The sequence below is a fragment of the Chiloscyllium plagiosum genome, unplaced genomic scaffold (assembly GCF_037043375.1).
Source record: "Chiloscyllium plagiosum isolate Xiang-an unplaced genomic scaffold, Cpla_swu_hap1 HiC_scaffold_11, whole genome shotgun sequence".
Lineage (NCBI taxonomy): Eukaryota > Metazoa > Chordata > Chondrichthyes > Orectolobiformes > Hemiscylliidae > Chiloscyllium > Chiloscyllium plagiosum.
Window position 1 is genome coordinate 85,269,750 of NW_028270149.1, and position 18,676 is coordinate 85,288,425.

General features: G+C 43.2%; 1 protein-coding gene across 1 annotated transcript in view; it reads left to right on the plus strand.

The window, feature by feature from the left end:
- The window catches only part of LOC148148866 (sodium- and chloride-dependent neutral and basic amino acid transporter B(0+)-like), a 57,200-nt gene that overhangs the window by 26,673 nt on the left and 11,851 nt on the right, over window positions 1-18,676 (plus strand). Inside the window, exons 8-9 of the mRNA XM_087991813.1 lie at window positions 6,824-6,949; window positions 13,972-14,090. Of these exons, the coding sequence (XP_087847939.1) occupies window positions 6,824-6,949; window positions 13,972-14,090 (245 nt within the window). The remainder of the gene's footprint in view (window positions 1-6,823; window positions 6,950-13,971; window positions 14,091-18,676) is intronic.

Genomic DNA, 18,676 nt, shown 5'->3' on the forward strand with positions numbered 1-18,676 from the left:
GACTGCATCTGCGGGAAGTGCCCCCAACTCCAGCTCCTCAAACCATGTTAGGGAGCTGGAGCTATTGCTGGATGAACTTTGGATCATTCGGGAGGCAGAGGGGGTTACTGAGAGGCATTACAGGGAGGTAGTCGTACCTCAGGTCCAAGAGGGATGTAGATGGGTTACTGTCAGAGGATAGAAAGGGAACCGGCTGGCAGTGCAGGGATTTTGAGGTTAGGGATAGATTTTTGATTACTCCAGGTCAATTCGAAATAAGGAAGGAGGAAGTGTTGGGTATTTTAAACAGCATTAAGATGGACAAGTCCCCAGTTCCAGGTGGGATCTATCCCGGGTTACTGAGGGAAGCAAGAGAGGAAATAGCTGAGGCCTTAACCAACATTTTTGCAGAATCCTTGAACATGGGTGAGGTCCCGAAGGAATGCTATTATTTTCTCCTTGTTTAAGAAGGGTAGCAGGGATAATCAAGGTAATTATAGACTTGTGAGCCTGACATCAGTTGTAGGGAAACTGCTGAAGTAGATACTGAGGGATTGGATCTATTTACATTTGAAGAAAATAGGCTTATCAGTAATAGGCAACATGGTTTTGTGCAGAGAAGTTCTTGTCTTACCAACTTAATAGAATTCTTTGAGGAAGTGACAAAGTTGATTGATGAGGGAAGGGCTGTAGATGTCTCAGACATGGACTTCAGTAAGGTGTTTGATAAGGTTCCCCATGGTAGGCTGATGGAGGCAGTTAAGGCGCATGGGGTCCAGGGTGTACTAACTAGATGGATAGAGAACTGGCTGGGCAACAGGAGACAGAAAGTAGAAGTGGAAGGCAGTTTCTCAAAATGGAGAACTGTGACCAGTAGTGTTCCACAATGATCCATGCGGTGACCATTGCTGTTTCTGATACACATAAATGATCTGGAGGAAAACATAGGTTTCTGATTAGCAAGTTTGCTCATGACACTAGGATTGGTGGAGTTGTAGGTGGTGAAGGGGACTGTCAGAGAATACAGCAAAATATAAATAGGTTCGAGAGTTGAGCGGAGAAATGGCAGATGGAGTATAATCCGAGCAAATGTGAGGTGATGCATTTTGGACAATCCAATTCAAGAGTGATCGATACGGCAACTGAAAAAGCCCTGCGGAAAATTGATGGAGCGAGAGATCTGGGTGTTTAGGTCCATTGTACCCTGAAGGTGGCAATGCAGGTTGATAGAGTGGTCAAGAAGGCATACGGCCTGCATTCCTTCAAAGGCCGGTGTATTGAGTACAAGAGTTAGCGGGTCACAGTTGTGTAGGACTTTGGTTCGGCCACATTTGGAATACTGCATACAGTTGTGCTACCGAAAGGATGTGGATGTTTTTTGAGATGGTGCAGAGGTGGTTCACCAGGATGTTGCCTGATATGGAAGGCATTCACTCTGAAGAGAGATTGAGTAGATTAGCATTATTTTCATTAGAAAGGTGAAAGTTGAGGAGGTCCTGATTGACATCTATAAAATCATGAGAGGTATAGACAGGGAAGATAACAAAAAGCTTTTTCCCAGAGTGGGGGACTCAATTACTTGGTCATGATGTCAAGGTGAGAGGGGAAAACTTCAAGGGAGATATGAGTGGAAAGGTCTTTGCACAGAGAGTGGTGGACGCCTAGAAAGTGTTGCCAGCGGTGGTGGTAGAGGCGGGCATGATATTGACATTTTAGATGTATCTAGACAGATACAGGAGTGGGCAGGGAGTGGAGGGATACAGATCCTTGAAAAATAGGTGAAAAGTTCAGGTAGTCTTTGTTTCTTTGTTCTAATTTGTCCATCAATGTCAGCGAAACAAAGGACCTGGTCATCGGCAACAGGAAGAGGAGCAAAAGGCACACCTCTGTATGTGCAAAGGAGCAAAGGACACACCCCTTGGATTAGAAGGAACTTGAAGCGCATGTAGACTGTTTCATTGGGGGCAGCAGTATGTACTACCAGTCCGGTTAAGGTCAGTGAGCTGAAATGTGAATGAAATGTATAAGTTTGCATCATGGGTGAGATCTCAAACAACAACAAGAGTATAGGAAAGAAATTGAGAGCTTTGTGGCATAGTGTAAACACAACCATCTGTCCATCAATGTCAGCTAAACAAAGGCCCTGGTTATCAGCATCAGGAAGAGAAGCAAAATACACATCCCTGTATGTATCAAGGTGCTGAGGTGGAGATGGTCAAGTTGCTAGGAGTAACAATCTCCAACAATCTGTCCTGGTCCATCCACATCGATGCTACAGTTAAAAAAACACACTAATGCATCCAGCAGGCAAAGAAAATTCAGTCTGTCCAAAATGACTCTTACCAATTTTTATAGATACACCATGGAAAACATCCTATCTGGAAGCATCAGAGCTTGGAATGGGGCAACTGCTCTGCACAAAACCACAGAGAGCTGTGAACTCAGCTCAGTCCAACACACAAACCAACCTTCCATCCATTGATTCCATCAATATTTCCGGCTGCCTCAGAAAAACAGCCAAGATAATCCATGCCCCCTGCCATTCAGGTTGTACTCTCCTCCACCCTCTTCCATCAGGCAGAAGATTCAAAAGTTTGAAAACATGTATCAACAGATTCAAGAACAGCTTCTTCCCAGCTGTTATCAGACTCGTGAATGGACCTCTCAAATATTAAAGTTGATCTCTCTCTGCACCTTCTCTGTTGTTGAAACACCGTATTCTACATTCTGTTCTATTATCCTGATGTATTAATGTATGGTATGATCTACCTGGCTAGCACAGGGAGCAGCACGATGGCTCAGCGGTTAGCACCGCTGTCTCACAACACCAGGGATATGGGTTTGATTCCTGCCTCGGGCGACTGTGTGGAGTTTGCACATTCTCCCTGTGTTTGTGTGGGTTTCCTCCCACATTCCAAAAGATGTGCAGGTTAGATGCATTGGCCATGCTAAATTGCCCATAGTGTTAGGTGCATTAGTCACGGGGAAATGTGTCTGGGTGGGTTACTCTTCCGAGGGTCGGTGTGGACGTGTTGGGCTGCAGGGCCAGTTTCCACACTGTAGGGAATCTAATTGAATACTTTTCACTGATCTCCAAATAACTGACAGGAGCAAATCCAATCAAATCCAATTATACTGGAGTAGAGAGAAAAACAAACCTCACTAACAGCAAAAGATATCTGGGCTGAGAAGTGGAATGATTTATTGGAATTTGCCGAGAGATCACGTCATTGCTATGACATTTGGCCCTGCGGAGAGATTTTTTTAAGGAGATTGGGAGCCAGAACAAAAATAGGATCAGAAAACATTCATTACTGCAGGAAGGAGCAGGGACTCCTTAACCACTGCAAAATAATTCTAACGTCAAAATGATGAAAACTTAAAAAAAAACAGAAAGGGAAGGCATCTAACTCTCACAGCAAGTAAGTTTTAATCCGAGAGATGGATCAAGATAAATATAAAATTGGACATTTTGGAGACTGTTTTCAAGATATAGACCAGTTCACAATTGGATATCCAGTCAGACCAGAACAAACAATACACTTTCTGTCATTGGAAATGTTATTGTTGATTTAACTGTTCACAAGGAGTTCGTGAAAACTAAGGAATCAGATTAACTGAAAATTTTAACAGCTTTTGCCTCTACTTGGAAGTAAATATTAAAGATTGTAATGTCTCCAATTAAGAAGGAATGTTGGCTGTAAATTCACATCAATATTTTTGCAACAGTTCTGTCTCACAATTTAACACAATGCTCCGAAAGATAAAATGGATAGTCAAACAAATATTTCAATAAGATTGTACTCACAGTCTCAGTCTAATTCCATAATAAATTGATGTATCTTTATCTCAACTGCAGAGTGATAAAGAAGGCATTTGGCAGGGGAGTTGGCTTCATTGGTTAGTGCATTGAGTATAGGAGTTGGGGCATCATGTTGTGGCTGAATTGGACATTGGTGAGGCCATTTTAAGAATAAAGTATACAATTCTGGTTGCCCTACTATAGGAAGGATATTGTCCAACTTGAAAGGATGCAGAAATGATTTAGAATGATGTTGCTGTAACTGGAAGGTTTGAGCGATAAGGAGAGGCTGAATAGGCTGGGGATTTTTTCCCCTGCAGTGTTGGAGGCTGAGGGATGATCTTCTCAAGGTTTATAAAATCATGAAGGGCATGCATAGGGCAAATAGGCAAGGCCTTTTTCTGAGATAGGGAATGCTAAAGCAAGAGGCAATGTTTTAAAGTGAGAGGGAAAGATTTAAAAGAGACCTGAGGGGCAACCTTTTCATGCAGAGGGTGGTGAATGTATGAAGGAAGCTGCCAGAGGAAGTGGGGGAGGCAGAAACAATTGCAGCATGTGAAAGGTATCTGGACAGATACATGCATAGGAAGGGTTTAGAGGGATATGGGCCAAACGTTGGCAAATGGGACTAGATCAATTTAGGGCATCTGGTTGGCATGGACAAGTTGGAACGAAGGGTCTGTTTCCATACTATACATCTCAAAACTCTACGAGAGTATCAGGTTGTGAAAAAAACACATTTTCTTACAATTGATACATTTTGCTGATTTTAAAATTGACTTTTCTGAATTGAAAATGGCTGCTACCTGTCAGATTATGTGCAAGTTTCCGACCAGTTCTAGAAACTTCCACCAGTACCATTATAAAAGATAAAGCTAAACCACCATCAGTTTGGAGACTCCATCTTTCATTGTGTCGGTGTTGCATTCAACAAGTAGAAAAGACTAGTAGATAATCCATCCCCCAGTTAGACTTGGAAACAAAAAGGAGCTATCAAACTTCATTACACCTGAAAAAGCGCTGATGGACTATCATCTCGCTCAGCCAATCAACAGTAGCTGCTAACCCAGGTCAAAAAAATTGACTTGTGTATTTCCTCTTGATCCTGAAAATTTTCTTTGTCATTTATGGAGTCTCCTTGTCTTATTTTGGTACAACCAAATTGCAATCTTCTAAGTATTGACCATAGCCAGATGCCAAGCATAACGCAGGTCTTAATTACCACAAAATCTAATTCCCAGACATTTTCCTGTTAGAAATGGAAAAAATTGATCAAATCTCATATTAGATTAGATTCCCTACAGTGTGGAAACAGGCCCTTCAGCCCAACCCGACCCTCTGAAGAGTAACCCAACCAAACCCATTTCCTTCTGACTAATTGACCTAACGCGATGGGCAATTTAGCATGGCCAATTCACCAGACCTGCACATCTTTGGACGATGGGAGGAAACCAGAGCACCCGGAGGAAACCCACGCAGACACAGAGAGAATGTGCAAACTCCACACAGACAGTCACCTAAGGGTGGATTTGAACGTGGGACCCTAGTGCTGGGAGGCAGCAGTGCTAACCACTGAGCCACTGTGCTGCCCATAATCACAATTGAAAGGAATTCTGCAATTGCTGCCTATAATCAGCTAAATATGCTGCAGTCTGAGCTTCATCAGAAATGTACCCTCTCTGGACATTAACTTTCTGAATTCAGACAAAGCAAGTGAATGTCCATGTTTTTGGATTTTAAGTTATTAATGTTAACAAATTCTTTCACTCCCTTTTGTTTCTTCCTTGGACGCTTGAGCATGTGCAAGTGTTGCAAAACCCACTCCCTGATGTGAACGGATGATTAAATCGTACATTTAATTTAATCCGAAAGAGAGACTTTGGAAATTGGACTTAGAAAACATCCAGCAACCTGTTTGAAAAGGAACAAACAAAAATATAAAACACATCCACTTACAGTCTGAAGATGAGAACAACTAAAATAATTTAATTTAACCCATTTTGCTCAAGTCCGTGACATGAGACATGAAAGATTTCTGGTGTGTGCAGAAGCACACATGTAACTTGTTTATAGATGACAGTAATGTTTTAAATGTTTGAACATTTAACTCTTGAAATTTCTGCGGTTGGACCTAACGAGTGGTAGACTCCATCCACCCAAACACAAAACCGGGGTTGGGCTTTTACAGTTGAATTCAGCAAGGTCATAAAGTCAGAGGTTCCGATATGTCTGGAAATATTGACTTGAAAAAGCTTTGTAATTTTTTTTAAAAACACTTAGACAATGAAAGGGGACTGGATTAGTGGTGCTGGAAGAGCACAGCAGTTCAGGCAGCATCCGAGGAGCAGCGAAATCGATGTTTCGGGCAAAAGCCCTTCGTCAGGAATAAAGGCAGTGAGCCTGAAGCGTGGAGAGATAAGCTAGAGGAGGGTGGGGGTGGGGAGAAAGTAGCATCGAGTACAATAGGCGAGTGGGGGAGAAGGATGAAGGTGATAGGTCAGGGAGGAGAGGGTGGAGTGGATAGGTGGAAAAGGAGATAGGCAGGTAGGACAACTCCGGACAAGTCATGGGAACAGTGCTGAGCTGGAAGTTTAGCACGAGGGCGAGGTGGGGGAAGGGGAAATGAGGAAACTGTTGAAGTCCACATTGATTGTCCACTTCTCCCAGTTCAGGGTTTGGTTTGGTTTGGTTTGGTTTTAGCAAGCTGTTTTGTTTTGTCGCTGTTAGTTACATTTTAACTGGAAACCCAGAGGAGCTGTTGGGGTCCCACAGAAGCAGATCCACGCTGATCCTCTCTCTCCGGGCCACCTTCCTGACATGTTTCGAGGGAGTCTACCCTGCCTGACATCACAGGGTGCTGGCTTAGCACATCCACCATCACACATGATCAGAATGTGCCACATGCCACAGCAGGAGTGCCTGCTGACATTTGTTCCATTCTGGGTTTTCATTGGCACCAATGCTGTTAATCTTTAGTTTCGGTTCCATCTGTCTATTGTAAGCATCACTAACATTACCATATAATTTCTATCCACTGTTTAGGTTTTGGATTGGTTTTTATTGCCTATCCAGAAGCTCTTGCCCAGTTGCCATGGGCACCTTTATGGTCCATTTTATTTTTCTTCATGCTGCTCACTCTTGGACTGGACACTCAGTTTGCAGGTTTAGGTAAGAGCGACATTACTTCACTGAACTAATCATTTTCTACTTTCTTGATAGGAAGTTATCTGAATCAGTGTGATTATATTGAAGTCGAAGTTATTGTTTGTGATATCAGTGGATGAATGAACAAAATTTACAGCCCAGGAACAGGCCCTTCGGCCCTCCAAGCCTGAGCCCATCTAAATATACTGTCTAAACCTGTCGGTCAATTCCTAATTCCAATTTGTATCCCGCTGCTCCCCACCTCCTCATGCATCTGTACAGACGCATCTTAAGTGAATCTACCGTGCCTGCCTCGACCACCTCTGCTGGCAACGCATTCCAGACGACCACCATCCTCCGTGTAATGTACTTGCCGCGTGAATCCCCCTTAAACTTTCCACCTCTCACCTTGAAAGCCTGACCTCTCATTATTGAATCCTTCACCCTGGGAAAAGGCTTGTCTCTGTCCACCCTGTTGATACCCTTCATGATTTTGTAAATCTCAATCAGGTCCCCCCTCAATCTCCTATTTTCTAATGAAAACAAATCTAACCTACTCAACCTCTCTTCATTGCGAGCACCTTCCATTGCAGGCAACATCCTCATAAACCTTCTCTGCACCCTCTCCAAAGTGTCCACACCCATTTGGTAATGTGGCGACCAGAACTGTACACAGTATTCTAAATGCAGCCGAACCAATGACTTGTACAATTTTAACATGACTTGCCAGCTCTTATACTCAATACCCCGTCCAAGGAAGGCAAGCACACTATATGCCTTCTTGACCACTCTATCCACATGTGCAGCAACCTTAAGGGTACATGGACCTGCACTCCCAGATCTCTCTGCCCATCAACTTTTCCCAAGGCTCTTCCGTTCATTGTATAATTCGCACTAGAATTAGTCTTGCCCAAATGCATCACCTCACATTTGTCTGGATTGAAAGCCATCTGCCACTTTTCCGCCCAACTCTCCAGTCTATCTATATCCTCCTATATTCTCTGACAGTCCCTTATGTTTTCTGCTACTCCACCAATTTTTGTGCCATCTGCAAACATGCTGATCATACCAACAGTGCCCTCTTCCAAATCATTTATGTAAATTACAAACAACAGTGGCCCCAGCACTGATCCCTGTGGAACACCACGGGTCACCTTTCTCCATTTCGAGAAACTCCCTTCAACTACTACTCTCTATCTCCTGTTGCTCAACCAGTTCTTTATCCACCGAGCTAGAACACCCTGCACACCATGTGACTTCATTTTCTCCATTAGTCTACAATAGGGAAACTTATCAAATGCCTTACTAAAGTCCATGTATATGACATCAACAGCCCTACCTTCATCTAACAACTTCAAAGAACTCTATTAAGGTGGTAAGGCACGATCTCCCCTGCCTGTCACTGATAAGCTCATTCTTTTCTAAATATAAATAGACCCAATCTCTCAGTACACTCTCCAGCAACTTCCCCATCACCGACTTCAGGCTCACTGCTCTTTAGTTACCCGGAATATCCCCACGACCCTTCTTGTACAGGGGGACAACATGAGCAACCTTCCAGTCCTCCGGAACCTCATCTGTGTTTAAGGATGCCACAAAGATATCTGTCAGGGCCCCAGCTATTTCCTCTCTCACCTCCCTCAGCAACCTGGGATAGATCCCATCCGGTCCTAGGGATTTGTCCACCTTAATAACCTCTAGCCGACACAACACATCTTCCCTGCTAATGTCAACGCGATCCAGACTAATCAAACTTCTATCTGTAATCTCAAGATTCATCATCGTCCTCTTCTCAGTGAACACTGATGCAAAGTAATCATTCAGAATCTCACCCATTCTCTCAGGTTTGGCACACAGCCTTCCTTCATTATCTTTCAGTGGATCAATCCTTTCTCTAGTTACCCACTTGCTTCTTATATAAGAATAAAATGCTTTGGGATTCTCCTTAATTCTGCTTACTAAAGCTATTTCTTGACCCCTTTTAGCCCGCTTGATTCCTTGTTTAAGACTTGTCCTACTCTTCCAATATTCCTCCAGGGCCCCTTCTGTTCTTCGCTGCCTAGACCTTATTTGCACTTCCCTTTTCCTCTTGGCTAGTCGTACAATTTCTTCTGTCATCCACGGTTCATGAATCTTGCCCTTCCTATCGTTTGCATTCAATGGGACATGCATACCCAGCACTACCATTAACCTATCTTTGAAATCCTCACACATCTCAAATGTGGACTTTCCTTGAAATAAGAATCATTCTTTATCTTATTTTGATTCTCTGCTTAATGTCTCAATGGGGCATCAAAGTGTTTGAGTGAAATAGGTACATAGCTGTATTAACGAAAAAAACACAGAAATGTGGATGCTGGAGATCTGAAACAAAAACAGGAATTACTGGAGAAACTCATCAGGTCTGGCAGCATCTGTGGAGGGAAAGCTGATTGAACATTTTTGCATTCAGTTCTGAGAAGGGTCACTGGACCTGAAACATTAACTCTGCCTTCTCTGCACAGATGTTGCCAGACCTACTGGGTTTCTCCAGCAATTTTTGTTTTTGCTTCACAGCTGCATGAAGGGAATGACCAGCAAAATGCCCCATTGGTACTAATGACATCGGCAGGCAGAGTGACGGGTACCTGCAAAGGGAATTCAAGGAGTTCGGTAATAAGTTGAAAAGCAGGCCCTCTAAGGTTGTAATCTCAGGATTTCTCCCTCTGCCACATGGTGGCAAGGCCTGGAAGAGGAAGATGATATCATTGAATGCATGGCTGAAGAGCTGGTGTAGGAGGGCCTGGGTAGAATAGCCTTCGTAGGATCGGTGTGAATGTGTTGATTCGCAAGGTCTATTTCCACACTGTAGAGAGTCTTAAAAACTGGAGGGTTCTATGTATCTGTATCATTGGGATGTCTTCCAGGGCAGATGGGACTTGTATAAGAAGGGTGGGTTGCACCTAAATTGGAAGGGACACCAATACCCTGGTGGAGAAGGTAAAGTCACATGGGATCCATGGTGAGCCAGTACGATGGATACAGCATTGCCTTGTGAGAGGAGACTGAGAATAGTAGCAGAAGGATATTTTTCTGACTGGAGATTTGTGACCAGTTATATTTCACAGGGATCAGTGCTGGGAGCCCTGTTTTTTGCAATAAATGCAAAACATTTGGAGCAGAATTTAGATGGTCTGATTAGACAACACAATGATTGGAGAGCTGTGGATAATGAAAGGATAACCAGAGAATGCAGCAGGATATGGGTAGTCTGGATACTTGGGAGAGAAATGGCAGATGGAATTTAATCTGAACAAATGTGAGTTGAGGCATTTTGAAAGGTCTAATGAAGGAGGGAGGTATAGAGTAAATGGCAGAACCCTGAGAACCATTAACATACAGACAGATCCAGGCAATCAGGTCTATAGTTCTGTGAAGGGGGTAACACTTGTGGATAAGATGGTCATGCTGGCATACAACATGCTTACTTTCATTGGCTGTGGCAGAGAGTATAAAAATTGGCAAGTCATGTTGCAGCTTCATAGAATTTTAGTTCGGCCACATCGAGTCATAGAGTCAGAGAGAGGTACAGACAGAGAAACAGACTGTTCGGTTCAACCCGTCCATGCCAACCAGATATTCTAAACATTTGCCAACATTTGGCCCATATCCCTCTGAACCCTTCCTATTCATATACCTATCAAGGTGCCTTTTAAAAGTTGTAATTTACCAGCATTCACTACTTCCACTGGCAGTTCATTCCATACATGCATCACCCTATGTATGAAAAACTTACCTCTTGGGTCCCTTTTATATCTTTCCCCTGTTCCCCTAAACCTGTGCCCTCTAGTCCTGGATTTCCCCACCCCAGGGAAAACACCTTGCGTATTTATGCTATCCATGCCCCTCTTGATTTTATAAACCTCATTAAGGTCACCCCTCAGCCTCCGACACTCCAAGGAAAACAGCCCCAGCCAATTCAGCCTCTCCCTATAGCTCAAATCCTTCAACCCTGGCAACATCCTTATAAATTTTTACTGAACCATTTCAAGTTTTCCAAAATCCTTTCGAAAGAAAGGAGACAGGAGTTGCACGCAATATTCAAAAAGTGGCCTAACCGATGTCTTGTACAGCCGTAACATGACCTCCAACGCAAATTCTCAATTCTCTGACCAATAAAAGAAAGCATACCAAATGTCTCCTTCACTATCCTATCTACCTGCAAATCTACATTCAAGGAGCTATGAACCTGCATTCCAAGGTCTCTTTGTTCAGCAACGCACCCCAGGACATTACCATTAAGTGTGTAAGTCCTGCTCTGATTTGCTTTTCCAAAATGTAACACCTCACGTTCATCTAAATTAAATTCCATCTGCCACTCCATTGGCTCATCTGATTAAGATCACATTGTGCTCTGAGGTAACCTTCTTCGCTGTCCACTACATCTCCAATTTTGGTGTCATCTGCAAACTTACTAACTACATTTCCTTTGTTCACATCCAAATCATTTATATAAATGACAAAAAGTATTGGACCCAGCACCGATCCTTGTGGCACTTCGCTGGTCACAGACCTACAGTGTGAAAAGCAATCCTCCTCCACCAACCTCTGTCTTCCACCTTTGAGCCAGTTTTGTATCCAAATGGTTACTTCTCCCTTTATTCCATGAGATCTAACCTTGCTGACCAGTCTCCCATGGAGAACCTTGTCAAATGTCTTACTAAAGTCTACACAGATCATGTCAACCACTCTGCTCTGCTCACATCTGGAGATCTCATAACAGGATCTCTGTTTGATTTTTATTACAATAATTTTCAATCTCACTTTGTTCAGGTCACTCTTTCTTCCCTGTTCTTTGATCAGAGTAGCTCATATTTTTTCAGTTTGTTCTGAGGCACTGTAACCATTTAAGGATAACCACTACATAATTTGAGGTAGATCTTGAAAATGTTCCCCAGTGTTGGGCAGAGTAACAGGAACGGGATGAGATAAAATGCATTGAGGAATGATGACACTCTCCTGTTACTGCACTGATCCAGAGACACAAAGTCAAATTTCACCTCAGCAGCGAAAGAATTTGAATTAAATCAATCAAATAAAGTTGGAAGGAAAATTAAATATTAGGAATGGTGATAATGAAACTAATAACTTGTTGAAAAAAGCCATCTAGTATGTAATGTCTGTTATGGAAGGAATTTCTCACTGAAGTCTGACAAGAACCTCTAGGTTCACTTTCCAAAATGACCAACAACCATTCAGCTCCTCAGAGACTAAAACAATCTGTGTTTGCATGCAGCAAAACCTGGACAAAATACAGAGTACCTCATATTTATACATTTACACCAGACAAGTACCAGACTGTGACTAATACCAATAAAAGGAATTTAACCAGCTCTCCTTGAAATTCGATCTTTGCTGCTTCCTCACGATCCCTTATCCTGGGGATTATCAACCACCAGAAACTGAACTGGTCCAGCCACATCAATACTGTCGTTAAAAAGAGCAGGTGGGAGTCTGGGAATTCCCAAAGGTCTGTCCGTATCAGCAAGGTACAGGTCAGCAATGTAACAGAAAAACTTCCCCAATGCCTGGTTGAGTATGTTTCTCAGGGTATGTAGACACTAATTAAAACTGTTTGGAGTCATAGCTACCAGATCACCAATTCTTCCACAGGATGGTCTCTGATTGCTGCTGTCCCACTGAAGATTAACTGTCTCCAGTTGGGGATAGGTAAAGGTGGTCGGTAATTGTGTTCAGCCTGTCACCAGGATGCAACGTCTGTCTGGATGGTGTATAAAAGGGGAAGACAGTGTTGTAATGGTATTGGCACTGGCCTGTTAATCCAGAGGACCAGACTAATGCCCTGTGAGCGTTGGTTTGAATTGTAATTAATATAAAGTTAATCATCGGTGCTGCTGACCATGAAACTACCATTTATTGTAAAAATCTATCGATTTACTCATGTCCGTCAGGGAAGGAAATCAGATCCACATTCCCAATCCATAGTAATGTCTGAATGAGTCAATCTGTTCAAGGGCAATTAGGGATGGGCAACAAATACTGACCAAACCAGCAATAACCACATCCAGTGAAATAATAGAAAAATGTAGCAAACACTTTCTCAGGGGACACAGGACATTGGGGAGCCCATCCTTCGAGTACAATATACAACTTCAGCTTTCTTGCTTCAGGAAGTGGGTAATTGCATTGGAGCCAGTTAATAGGAGAGTCACTGGGCTGTTTGACTCCCCGGGGAAGAATGAATTACTTTATGAGGAATGGTTAGTGCTGTACTCATTGAGTTTTGTAAAATGGGAGGTGATCCTATTGAAATATGCAACTCTCTGTGAGGATTGAAAGTTATGAGCTGAGTGAATGTGAAGTGGTCTCGAATGAGCATTACAGTTCAAGAAAATGTCTCCATTTGAGGCACAGATGAGGAGCAATAGTTTCTGTTAGATGTCATTACGTCTTTGGAATTCTCCACCACAGAAACAGTGGGAGTTGGGCCATTGAATATATTCAAGACTGACTGTTGATTAATAAGGGAGTTAAGGATTCTGGGGGACTGGCAGGAAAGTGGAGGTAAGACCACAATCAGATCAGAAACTATCTTATTGAACAGCAGAGCTGGCTTGAGGGGCTGAATAACCAATTCTTCCTCCTGTTTCTTCTGATCTTATGTTTCCTACAGCATGGAACCCTTCCAGTGTTGGAAAGATTGCAGCAGCATCTCTTGTCAGGCCCGAGGTTGCCATGGAAATGGCACTCACTGTTGCCGGGCAAGAAGCAGTTTCTGTTGTTCACCCAATTCCAGCAAAATCACCTGGAGGCAGAATGTACTGGGCCTGTGACCTGACTGTGACCTTTTGAATTTGTCTTCTGTTCTTTTCTCCATTCCTCTCTCCACACATCTCGTTGGATTCCGCCTGGGTCAGAAGAATTTGTCTTGATCTGTCCCTCTGGTCTGCAGAGCTTCAGTCTCTCCAGTGTTGGGTATCTCTGGGACTGTGTAAATTATTCATGAATTCCTAACCTCATTGAAATTTTGTTTTTTTCTCTCTCAGAAATAGTTATAACAGCACTGCTTGACCTGTTCCCCAAGTTTCTTCGAACAAAACGCCTTTATTTGACAATTGGTATTTGTTTGATATTTTATTTCCTTGCCCTTCTTTGTGTGACACAGGTATGTATTTTTTAAAAATATTTTGCTCTGTTTCCAAACATAGTTCAGTCTAAAACTAACAAGTGTACTGATGGTATCTTTGGTACAGTTCTGTTGAGAATACGGTGACTTGTAACATTGATTCAATCACATGGTGTTGGTGACAATTCGGTGCATTACTGAGGGAGCAGTGCACTGTCCGAACTGGAGGCTGTTCTAGCCTGAGGGAGCTACAACAGGATGGGAATGTGGACAAGACCGTTCAATTAGAAACTGGAAATATATTCCTAAAACCAGCACGCCCAGATGAAACAGCAAGATATGATCAGGGAGGTTTCAAAAAATAATAAGCATCACAAGTAACTTGGACATGAGGATGAACAGAAAGTGTGAGCACCTTGTGGAATGACAGTATCGAACTGTTCACAAGAGGAACCATTGACAACAGATCCTCTCCAAACAAAGATGTACAAGTAAACTCAATGAACTGTTCATGAATTCATCCCAACTGAAAGTCACAGACAGTCAATGAGTTTAATTCCTACAGATTCTCAATGTTGGGTGGTGTTTCTAAGTGCACTTAGAGTGACTTAGGAGGAGAAGTAGAAGGCAGAGAAAGTCAGTGTGATGGAGCCGATGAACTCTGAGATTGTCAAACACATTTCATGAATAATGTTAAAATGGCTGAGGAAGAAACCGAACTTGACTTTGTAGGATTAAAGTTAAATCTGTGAATTTATAACCCGTGCTCCAACTAATGAAGGCAAGCATCCCAAATGCCTTCCCAATTACCCTTTTGTCCTGAGCTGCCACCTTCAGGGATCTGGGGACAAATAGCTCAAGGTTCTTCTGTTCCTTTGCTACCTACTGAGTACTCACTTAAATTGTTCATTGTGAGAAACGAAGCTCACCCATTTCAATAATTTCAGTCCAAGACAAGATCCGTTTATTACGCTCTTGCAAGAGGGGTGTGGTGTCCACTGTCCACACACACACTGAATTCAACAAAGTTAAAAATCACACAACACCAGGTTATAGTCCAACAGGTTTAATTGGAAGCACACCAGCTTTCGGAGTGACGCTCTTTCATTATTCTTCCAAAGTGCATCACTATACATTTATCAGGGTTAAATTTCATCTGCCACTGATCTGACCATCTGACCCATCTATTTATATCCCCCTGAAACCTAACACTCTCCTCATCACTGTCACACCCAGCTAATTTTTGTATCATCTGCAAAATTACTTGCCACCCGCCAACATTCTCATTTATGTAATTTATGAATATCATAAAAAGAAACCTGGCACTGATCCTGCAGAATGCAACTGCACACTGTGCTCCAGTCACACAAACAGAGTTCTATCACCACCCTCTGTATCCTGTCACAAAGCTCGCTTTGGATCCATCTTGTCAAGATACTGTGGGTCCTATGAGCATTGATCTTTCTTATCAGTTTCCCATGTGGGACCATGTTAGAGTTACTGTTGAAATCCATGTAAACGACATCAATTGCCCTTCTCTTAGCCATGTGCTGGTCACCTCCGTGTAAAACTCTACCAGATTTGTTCAGCACGACCTCCATCTGGGAAAATCATGCAGACTATCCCTGACCAAACCTTGCCTCTCGAATTGGGGATTAATTTTCCCCTTCACTATTTTCTCCAATAGTTTCAGAGAGAAACGAAGCTCACTCACTTCAATAATTTCAGTCCGAGACAAGATCTGAATCAGTAGTGTCATGTTTTCGCTCTTGCAAGAGGGGTGTGGTGTCTACTCTGCATAAAGGCAGTCTCACACACACTGAATTCAGCTAGTACACAATTTATGTAATTTGTTTCCCTTCCCTCCTCCCATTGCTCCTCCCCTGTTTACATCTCCTCCCTCTCTAAGACTGGCACCCATTACTCTTGTTTATCTCTTGCCTTATCAGCCCCTGTCTGTGACAAAATGCTTTTTCTGGCCTCACAAGGCCATTTGACCACATCCTGCTGTGGTCCATTGTTAGGTATATCCTCCTTCACTCACGTCCATTTCCCTTACTTATTATGACCTTATGATCTCATGACTTCTTGATTGTGGTTTGTTCTTGTTTTTGCAGAAGTGGGAACAGATGCTTATAACTACTGTTTGTACAGGCATTTCTAGCTTAACCCCCTCCCCTCACAGCACCTTATCTATTTGTCTGTAACATCTACCATTGTTTGCAAGCACATTTCATTCTTGTTTGCACATTTTAGCTCATACAAAATCAATTATGTATTTCCTTCACATAGTTTTCATTCTTGTTGACTCATCTCTTGGCTGAAACAATTATACACTGGTGTGAGTTCATTTACCTTGCATAAGTGATTACGATTGCAGAAGTAACACTACTTTACCTATATCCCACAGTTTCCCCACCACTGATGCTTGACTTACTGGTCTGTAATTCCCTTGTTTATATCAAACACTCTTCTTGTGAAAATGAACCACATTAGCTGCCTTCTAGTCCTCCAGCACCTTCGCTGTTGCCAGAGAGGAATTAAAAATTTGGTTCAGTGTCCATGAAATTTTCTTCCTCATCTCCCACTGTAACCTGGAGGACAACTGTAGTCCAGGACAGGGCACCGCATGGACCTTGCAAACTCCCTCAATATTGTTTGATTCAGGATTTCTCCCGGACCTTGCAGACTCACTTGATATTGATCGAATGAAGGGGATCTCTCAGACTCTGTGGACTCACTAGAATATTGTTTGGTTCAGGGTGTCTCTCGGACCCTGTGGGCTCCTTGACCAGAATGTGAGATTAATTTACCCAGGTCTCCCTGTGTGTATCAGGGAAAAGGGCAACACAACATGAGCCCACAAGCAGAGGGATCTCTCCCTCTCTCTCTTTCTCCCTCGGTCTCTCTCTCTCTCCCCTTTGCTCTCTCCCTGCCTACAGTCCGAGGACAAGCTGCTCTGCTCTCTGCCATGTCCCTCAGCTGGAGACTGGGGTCAGGTCAAGCCCTGCCAGGGCCAGTCTCTTCTACTTTCCTGGCTGCTTTCTTGAATCTTTCGAGTACCTGACCAATCAGGGGCATGGAGTTATTGGTTTGAATCACCTTGACATGGCTTTCCAAAGCTCGTTAACAATTAACCTTTTGCCGTGTCTGCTCTGGAGCCTGGATGTCTGGTTTTTTGGACCAGAATATGCACCTAGTTTTTTTGTTTTACTGTCACTTTAAGAGATTATTTTGTCCTCTCCTTTTGAAAAGAGGTTGTAAGGCAGAGATGCCGAGCTGTCTCTGTGAAAGTAACCATTTAATGAGGCCTTGAAGTTATTTTTTAAAGTTGGACCAATGGAAGGAGCCTGGGTATAGCCAGCTCTCACAGACCAGGTTCTCGAGTTTTTCTTTAGCTTTTAGGATTAGTTTTTAGTTTTAGCTTTAAGCAGAAGCCTTTGGGGCCTTAAAAGAGTTGGAACTTTCAGTCAGAGTCTCCCAGCTGCTACGTTCTGTGCAGTTTCTCTGGATGTTATTTTCCCTCCTGAATTGGGGAAGTACACGTGAGAATCTATGGTCTGACAGGAAGTGGACTGAGAGTGGGGCTGACGGTAAAGCAAGGCTGTTCCACACACACAGGCATCAAGTGATTGGAACTGATGGATCATCAGGATGTACTCTCCTAATTCTCAGACAGTGACCTCTTGCAGAAAGAAGAGGGACCATGCTGGCTTTGGGCTTCACGGGAGACACAGAGTGACCTCCGAAAGGCAATCACTGAAGGGATAATGGGGGCGTTAGGGGTGATCTTTCAGGAATCACGGGAGTCAGAGGACTGGAAAATCACTAATGTGACCCCTCCAGACCCACTCCCCTCTCATTTATCTCTCAGCACCCCCAGTCCACAAGCCTCATTCCTGATGAAGGGCTTATGCCCAAAACATCAATTCTCCTGCTCCTCGGATACTGCCTGACCTGCTGTGCTTTTCCAGCACCACACTCTCCAGCATCTGCAGTCCTCACTTTCTCCCTGTTTAAAAATGGAGTAAGACAAAAAAATGGAAAATTACTGGCCACCTAAACTCATCTTGATCATGGAATTATTGTCCTGATCAAACAGTGGAGGGAAACGTTTATGAAAATGTGGAAAACATTTTGTGATGGCATTGTAGGGATTGCAAAGGAGATGCACCAGGATATCGTCTGGAATGGACTATTACTGCTATGAAGAGAGGTTGGAGAGGCTCAGGTTGGTTTCTTTGGAGCAGAGAAGGTTGAATGGTGGGACCTGACAGCAGTGTCTAAGATAATGAGGGGCAGGCACGGTGTGAGTAGAAAGCAGCTGTTAACCTTAGCTGAAGTGTTAATAACAAGGGGGCATAATTTTAAAGTGAACAGCAATAGCTTTTTCACTCAGAGTGCGGGGGGGGTCTGGAATGTGCTGCCCAGGGTTGCCGTGATGATGGGAGTGTGTAATTGAGGCAGGAAACTTCACAACCTTTAAAAAGTACTTGGATGAGAACTTGAAATGTTACTATTCAAAGCTCTGAGGCTAGTGCGGGAAAGTGGGACTCGTGTAGGAGTTTTGACAGTACAGATTTGATGGGCAGAATGACCTCTTCCGTGCTGCATGAATCTCTGAT